The sequence below is a fragment of the Mustelus asterias genome, chromosome 1 (assembly GCF_964213995.1).
Source record: "Mustelus asterias chromosome 1, sMusAst1.hap1.1, whole genome shotgun sequence".
Lineage (NCBI taxonomy): Eukaryota > Metazoa > Chordata > Chondrichthyes > Carcharhiniformes > Triakidae > Mustelus > Mustelus asterias.
The window spans coordinates 107602479-107611244 of record NC_135801.1 but is presented as its reverse complement, the minus strand read 5'-3'; the positions used below and the strand labels follow the sequence as shown (position 1 = coordinate 107611244).

General features: G+C 42.7%; 1 protein-coding gene across 1 annotated transcript; it reads left to right on the top strand.

The window, feature by feature from the left end:
• Positions 1-742: 742 nt before the first annotated feature.
• Positions 743-4176, top strand: phox2bb (paired like homeobox 2Bb). The gene is made up of 3 exons (XM_078219256.1): positions 743-1103; positions 1969-2156; positions 2840-4176. The coding sequence occupies exons 1-3, from the start codon at positions 863-865 to the stop codon at positions 3317-3319; spliced, it is 909 nt and encodes a 302-aa protein (XP_078075382.1). The 5' UTR covers positions 743-862; the 3' UTR covers positions 3320-4176.
• The last annotated feature ends 4590 nt before the right edge of the window (positions 4177-8766 follow it).

Here is an 8766-nt window from a genome sequence, read left to right as displayed (position 1 = left end):
CAACAGATTAAAAAGCGATGAGAATGCATTATTTCTTTAAAAAATAATAATCATTGCGGCACAGAAAGATTTTCAAACTGGTTACCCTTGGGTGCACAATATTTGTTCATCGCCTTTTTCCCGTACATTTCCCAGCCAGGTGTGTTTAGGAAAAAAAATCTTTTTTTCTCTCTCTTTCTGTACTAGCTCTGTGCACGATATCAGCGTCCATCGAATGTCCACCCGTGATAACATTTCACGCACAGCAGGGAAGAGACTTGTTGTTAAATTGAGCGTGTAACATTATTACAAAAAAGGCGGACCATGACACCAGGCTTCCTCCCCGAAAACAGAAAATATCTCAATTTGTGCCCGCGCTATGATCGCTTCAAAAGCTTAAAAGCGCAGGAAAATTGGATCAGGGAGAATCGTCACCCAACTTTCATTATTTAAAAGTAGTCTGATTGAATTAAGGGCAGGGATATGGTTAGAGGGATGATGGAGGGGACTCTGTGCGTAATGGTGTGGTATTAAATTCTAATTAGAGATGCAGGAATCAATGATAGGGAGGTTGGGCAGCTCGGTCCCCCTGTGCCAGCCCAATAGACTGATGAGTTATTGTCATGTAAAAGCGAAGGCAATAAGACCACCGCTTTGCTATTGTCCAAGTGGAAACAGCCAAGTTTATTATGAGGACTATATGCTCTAGAGACCTGAGGCAAGGCAGCTCATAGGAGGCATTTTGATAAAACTAAGCTCTCCTCTTAGAAAGAAGCCCAGTTGTAAAGCAGGCTCTGTGCTGTGCACATCTACCCACCAAAGGCACCTTCTCTCTCTTTCTCTTTTCTCATTCTTTTTTGGCCAGATATCCAGAGCCTTTTCAATGTATAAAATGGAATATTCTTACCTCAATTCTTCTGCCTACGAGTCGTGTATGGCTGGTATGGACACTTCAAGCCTTGCTTCAGCTTATGCTGACTTCAGTTCTTGCAGCCAGGCGAGTGGATTCCAATATAATCCTATAAGGACCACATTCGGGGCCAGCTCGGGATGTCCATCTCTAACTCCAGGATCCTGCAGCCTTGGAACTCTTAGGGACCATCAGAGCAGTCCATACGCGGCAGGTAAGCAGCTCTCGCAATCCTTTCCAAAGTGTACCCCTTCTCCCCGCAACAAACATGTATATAGGAAGGTTGATTGCATTTGAAAATTGAAATGTGTTTAGTATTTACCAAACGAAATTTGCTTACACAAATGAAAGAATTTATCACGTTAGAAGCGATTGCAGGCAATGGATAATTCAGTTACAGGGTTACACTATACTAGTCACACCCGAACCGCCAACAAAATTATCTTAAGCTGCCAAAATGATAGGCATAATTTATTTACTTTGCGATGATACGTAAAGCTTAGAAAATCTGTCCTGGTGTAATTAAATAACCAAAGACTAAAGCTCATTACCAGTGTGTCTTTAAAGCAGAGTGGCTTGGACTTAATACGACGATCATTTTAAAACGTTAGATAAACTTTAAGACACAAAACGTAGGAAAGGCAATTTAGAAACAATTTTACACAAAATAAATATACGCTAAACCAAATAAAAACAATTATAATGCTAATATTGCTGATTTTATTTCAAATTGCCTATTTCCCTATATTTTGAGGGCAAATATTCTGAATAATTTCTTCACTTTTTTGCATTATTCTGCGTTCCACTAATTACATCTGGAATTAATTTCAGCACGCACATTATGTTTAACCACACTTTTTAAATAGCTGCCTTCCATTCAGTGAATCGCAGAGCGGGATTGCGAATGGCCTCTTTATGCTCCTATCTTGCATTTATGGACATTTCTCAGTTCTATTTTTTCCGGAGAAGAATTCATGATGTTGTTCGCCCTTATTTGAAGGATGTTTTGCAAGCAATTAAAAAATATATATCGTTCCAATTTCTGATCTTTTCTCTTGGTTCTCTGCTTCCCCTGGCAGTCCCATACAAACTGTTCACGGACCACGGCGGCTTGAACGAGAAGAGGAAGCAGAGGAGGATACGGACCACTTTCACCAGTGCCCAGCTGAAGGAACTGGAGCGAGTGTTTGCGGAGACCCATTACCCGGACATTTACACACGAGAGGAGCTGGCTCTGAAGATAGATCTCACCGAGGCCAGAGTGCAGGTATTACTGGAGCACTGATCTGGGACAGCAACATTCTCGTTTAACTCGAGCATTCTGATCACCTCAATATCGATAGAATTAGACATTACACCGGAACATGTCTAGACACATGCAGTGATACTATTTACTGTAAATTTGGATAACACCTTCACCCTTTGTATGCATTATTAAGTAGCGAAATGGCTTTATTAGAACAAAGTTATCGATGCATATCTGTTTATCAGTGCACAATATGTATTATTCACATTCTGATCATGTAAATTACTGCCACACAGAATGGAAATCACATTAGAGAAATACTTCAGTGTGGGGCAAATAACTACGGCAGTGGATAGATACAATACTATATTTAAATAGATCGACACACACGTGGATATATACAATCGATAAACAGGTGGGTAGAGCCTGTAACCAAATGTGAATCGGAACAAGTGAGTTGCTCAAATTCTTAAGCAGAAATGCGACAAATCTTGATTCTCAGCCGGAGAGCCGCCTCTTCCTGCAACCCCAACAGATTCAACAACATTCTCTTTCCCTTTTCTTGTTTCTGTCACCGCGCTGTTTGTCTGTTTTTTTTAGCATTTCTCATTTATGGTCATTTATTGATGTTGGAATTTGAGATCAGATTGCACTTTCTGTTCAACAAGACACCTATCACTCTTCCCTCTGCTCTCTTTCCCCAGGTTTGGTTCCAGAACCGGCGGGCTAAATTCCGCAAGCAGGAGCGAGCGGCGGCGGCAGCGGCTGCAGCGGCCAAGAGCAGCGGCTCGTCCAAGAAATCCGACCTGCGCTCGGAGGATGACAACAAGGACTCGAAACCGGCCGACCCTGACAGCACGGGCCCAGGCGGCTGTGTGCCAGCCCCGGGCAACGGCGGCGGTGTGTCTGGCAACGGGGGAGGAGGAGGGGGAGGTGGCGGTGGAGGTGGAGGAGGTGGCGTGGGGGTTGGTGACTCCGCCGCCAAGGCAGCCACAGCAGCGGCTGCAGCGGCGGCGGCTGCGGCGGCGGCGGCTGCAGGGGTAGCGGGTACCGGCTGGGCAACGGGCCCCGGCGGGGTGAGCGCAGTGCCCGACTCAATAGGAGGTCCTTTCGCCAGTGTCCTCTCCTCTCTGCAAAGACCCAACGGAACCAAAGCCACTTTAGTAAAGAGCAGCATGTTCTGAACTTTTGTCCCCCTTCTTCCAACACTGGGATTAGAAAAAAAAGTAAAAAAATAACGAAAAAAATACTTTTTGTGTGTCTTTCTACAGCGGTGTTCCGTGACTAAACTGTAAAAGTGTTATTCTCAGTATAAATTGTCCTCTCTAGGTGACCTAAAAGACTTCCCCCTCTCCCTTGTAGTCCGTATGGAGTGTGTTTATGGAGAATACAAAATTAAACAGATCATCACGGGTTGAGTTATTTTGTTTAGGTAAAAGGTGGCTCATATAATAATAATGGTATATATTTTTGTTAAATGCATGTTGTCGTTTTTTGTTTTCTCCGTCCCGTTCGAAATTATGGTGAGCATAATCCTCATGAATTATGTTCAGGAGTTCAGAATTATTTATATGTGGTATAATGGATGCTTATATTTAAATAAGGGAAATATTTCTACGTGTGCATATAGTTTTCCAAAAGTGTACCATTAACTTGATTGTTGATAATAAAATGCAAAGCAAAGGTTGGGATGGTTGTGTTTTTTTTTCTTTGTTATTGAAGTTGTGGCGGTATTAACTTAGGAGCTGAGGGATAAAGTAAACCGAAAACAGGGTAGCAACTGTGTGCTGTAGGCTTACAGGAGAATGTCAATGTGAATTTCTTAAATATCGTTTGCTTACACAGAGTGGACATTATTCTAATATATATTAACATCTGTTTCGTCTTGTGTGAAGAAGCTCAGACACATTTTTAAGTGGAGTGGTTGAAATTGCAGCATTTATAAACAAACTGTGATTGTAATCGTTTTCATTTTTAAAACAAAATGTCATATTTGATGGAAATACCAGAGACGACGAAAGCAAAACTGTGAAATAATGATAATAATAAAAAAGACAAAACAGAACTGCTGGTTAATGCTACAGTTTCACTTTGTGTTATCTACATATTAAATATCAACCATTGTAATAACCCTTGTTCTAGAAGAGCCTCCATTTAAATAAACATAGACTAGTTTTCGATCATCATTTTTTTAAGTTCCCGATTTATGTTGGGTTTCCCTGAACAGATAAGCGACCTCACGGCGAATGAAGTTCTGCTTTATCGCAGAATTCGAATCGATCAGCACGATTTCAGATTCGTTGCGACAAAACATTCCGATCAGATCAAAGCAAAAAGCTATTGCAAGCTAATGACATGGAAATGAGGGAAGTAAAGAAGAATAAACTTGCATTCTTATAGAAGCTTTCAGGACCTTAAGATGCTCCGAGGCATTCACAGGCAATGAATGACTTTTGAAGTGTATTTACCGTTGTAATGTAAAACATCGTGACAACCCAACCTCCCACAACAAGGTCCCACAGACGGCAATGAGATAAATGATCAGATCACGAAAGCAAAACACCGCAGAAGCTAGAAATCTGAAATAAACACAAGAAGTGCTGGAAAACTTCAACGCTTCGGACAACATCTGTGGACAAAAAAGTTCTCCACTGATGCTCTCTGACCTGCTGAGCACTTCCAGCATTTCCTGTGTTTAGTGTGTGATCAGGTAATGTTTCCGCGCAGATGCTGGCCCTAGAGAGGCAGTTACTATTTCATTTTTGATAATGAAACCGAAACAACAGCCAATTGGCCCACGTGAGTTAGTTACTATTATACCGAATTAACTAACAAAAAAGCTTTAAGCCTTTTCCACTGTCATATGAATGACATAATCTGCATATTTTCGCCATTACCAGTCTAATTGAAAGCAATAGTGAGATCAAATTAAATGAAAAGTTCTAATTGTGTCACTTATTCCTCGAATATTAGTGGATATTGTTGTACTAAGTGTGAAAGCGATTGACTTTAAATAACCAAATTATATTAGTGTTATTTCGAAAATATGACACGCTCAAAGGTGCGGTATCGCAACATTCGTCAATGCCGGCCGCGATGGCCAAAAAATAGACTAAAAGGGCCTGTGCTTCCATTGGGTTTAGGAGGCAGAAAGGGAATTTCTGGTGCAACACAGAATCTGGACATTTGGCTTTGACCTGAACTGGACAGTGGGATTCCTTGCTGGTTGCCATTGAAATATAGAGCGGTTAGAAAGACACAAAAGCAATCCGCTGTTAATGGTAAATCGTTCTTATCAGTGATATCTTGATCTTTTATAAACTGAATCTCGCAGGCCCGTAAAAAGGAAGGCAAATTTTTCACCCCGATGGGATAGAAATACAGAAGAATGGCGGATCGTGTGTTTAATCACAGCGAACAGGCACACGACATGTGCATCGAATGAATCATTATAATTCTCCGGGCCTTTTGTGTCACACATACTTGAAGAGTCACATCCTCTCTAAAATCAACCGATTTGAGTGGAATCTATGAAAAGAAATGTCTCCCAACAATTTACATGTTTTCGTTATTACAAGAAACGATTTTGGAACTATACTTATTTGTGGAAATTACAGATTATATTCTATTTCACTCTGTGAGGTGCTTTCCTCAGATTCTCAAAGTTTTTTTTCGCACAGGGAACAGTGTAAATAAGTAGGAAGACTTTGAACGAATTAAACATATTCTTACTGATGAAGTCTAAAGTAACTCGAATAATTAAAGAAAGTCACAGCTGATTTGAAACCTTGAGTATTCAAAGACATGTGGTTTATACCGTGAATAAAATAACATAAAACTTAAAATAGCTCCCAAAATATTTCGTCACTATAACCAATGATTTTAAGTGTAAAACGAGTGTTGGGTTCTTATAGGTGATACTAATGCTCCCTGAAATTACTATGTGAATTTCGCTTGTATCTCAATGTCCTTCGGAATGCAAACAGGCTGGAGATGCCGCTCATTGATATCCCCACACAACTCAAGATTAAACAGACTAGGTGTCACTCTCCGATGTTCTAATTAAATTCCCACCGGATGTCAATCCATTATGTCCCAATGGAGATTCCCATCAAATAGACGGGGAGTCAGTCTCTGTCATACCGAAAGGATTCATATCAAATAGATTTGGTGTCAGTGGGCGATCCCTGGTGTCCATCAGATCGACTGGGTGCGAATCCTTGATATCCCAATAGCGTTTTAATCAACCACATTTGATGTTGGTACAAATCCCCGGTGTTCTAACCGAAAGTACAATCAAATAGATGCAAATTCAAGCAAGATTGATGCCAGCTCATAAAATGCTGAGTCGTTTTCATCAAAATGAGTGGATTTGATGCTCCTCTAATGTTTCCATACAATTGCTGGGTGCCAGTCAGTAATTTGCCACTGGAACCGCCATCAACTGTTAATTTGGATGCGAGTCTACCACTGAAAGTTTCTTCCAAGCAAATTGCTAATTGGTCATTGCAATCCTCGTGGATTCTGGTCAATCTGAATATGAAATCTCATTCAGTATACCAAAAGAGCTTCCCGTATTAAAGTGGGCATCACTTCTTGATATTCTAATAGACATTTTCATTAAATGGACCGGGTTCAATCCTTGCTATCTCAATACAGATTCTCTCTCCTATCAGTTATTATCTGTAGTTCGGTCTGTAGCATTCTTCCCTCGCAGTTAGAAAGTTCTGGGTCCAAGTTTCACTTGAGCTGCCTTTTGTGGATTATGTTCCTGGAGGCGTTGTCTTTCAGGAGAGATGTTTAGTAGAGACTTTATCTGCTCTGCCCAGCAAGGCAGTTATCCCCAGTGTCCTAGTCAATATTTATCCCTCAATCAGCATCACAAAAACAGATGATGTGGTCATTCACACATTGCTAATTGTGGGAGCCTGCTGTGCACAAATTGACCGACCCATTTCCTGCATTACACCAAATGCATTTCATTGGCTGTGAAGCACTTTAAGACGTGAATGGCCCATATAAATGAAAATCTTTGCTTCTAATTTGCACCCCTCTATCATCTTTGCATGGTCCATCTCTGACACTTCTCTTCCCTTCCTTGACCTCTCTGTCTCCATTTCTGGTGATAAACTGTCCACTAGTATCCATTGCAAGCCCACTGACCCCCACAACAACCTTGACTTACAGCTCTTCACATCCCACATCCTGTAAGAACTCCATCCCATTCTCTCAGTTCCTTCGCCTCTGCTGCATCTGTTCTGATGATGCCACTTTCCAAAATAGTGCTGCCAATATGTCTTCCTTCTTCCTCAATCGTGATTTTCCACTCACCGCCATTGACAGGGCTCTCGACCGTGTCCAACCCATCCCCCAGGCCACTGCTCTTACCCTCTCCCCTCCCTCCCAGAACCAGGATAGGGTCCCCCTTGTCCTCACTTTTGAACCCACCAACCACCGCATTCAAAGGATCATCCTTCATCATTTCTGCCAACTCCAGCATGGCGCCACTGCTCAAAGCATCTTCCCCTCACACCACCTGTCAGCCTTCCGCAAGGATTGTTCTCTTCAGTCCACTCCTCCATCACATCCAACACCTCACCCCCTGCCCATGGCACCTTCCCATGCAATCATAGGAGGTGCAACACTTGTCCCTTTACCTCCTCCCTGCTCAACATCCCAGCTCCTAAACACCCATTTCAGGTGAAGCAGCGCTTCACATGCACCTCCTTCAATCTGGTTTATTGCATTCACTGCTCCCAGTGTGGTCTACTCTACATCGGAGAGACCAAACGCAGACTGGGTGATCACTTTGCTGAACACCTTCAGTCCATCTGCAAACAGGACCCAGAACTTCCTGTCACTTGCCAATACATCACCATGCTCTCCTGTCCACATGTCCGTCCTTGGCCTTTTGCAATGTTCTAGTGAACCCCAACGCTGGAGGCACAGCACCTCATCTTCCGATTGGGCACTTTACAGCCTTCCGGACTGAACATTGAGTTCAACAAGAGAAAGGGCCTGGGTGGGATGGTGGTCGGTGCAGACTCGATGGGCCAAATGGCCTCCTTCTGCACTGTAGGATTCTATGATTCTATAACTTCAGAGCATGAACTCTCCCCTCCACTTTCACCCCATTTCCATTTATTTTGTTCTGTTTCTTCTTTTCATCTCATTCATCCATTTTTATCATCCTTCTTTCTCACTTCCATTGTTCCACGTCTCCATTCCCACTCTCCTTCTTGCACAGCCCCCCCCCCCCCCCACCTCCCCCCCCCCCCCCCATCCCCCCCCCCCCCCCCATCTCAGGGCAACTGTCTTAACCATCTGTACCTCTGTTCTGCCAGTCACACATTGTGATCACCTAATGGACACTTTTAGCACCTTTCTCAGCCTTCTTCATCCTCATTTACATCCCCTTATGTCCTATTACAACTCTCTCACCTCCCCCCCTCCCCCCCGCCCCCCGCATCTTTTCTGATTTTCTTTGCTCTAGCTCTGATGAAGGGTCATCCAGACTCAAAATGTTGGCTCTATTCTCTCTTCACAGATCATGTCAGGCCTGGTGAGATTTTCCAGCATTTTCTGTTTTTGTTTCAGATTCCAGCATCCGCAGTATTTTGATTTATCTAAA

Coding starts and splice junctions, on each gene's coding strand:
- phox2bb (XM_078219256.1), top strand. CDS start 863: ATGTATAAAATGGAATATTCTTACCTCAATTCTTCTGCCTACGAGTCG. Junction 1,104..1,968: donor GAGCAGTCCATACGCGGCAG/GTAAGCAGCTCT, acceptor TTCCCCTGGCAG/TCCCATACAAACTGTTCACG. Junction 2,157..2,839: donor TCACCGAGGCCAGAGTGCAG/GTATTACTGGAG, acceptor CTCTTTCCCCAG/GTTTGGTTCCAGAACCGGCG.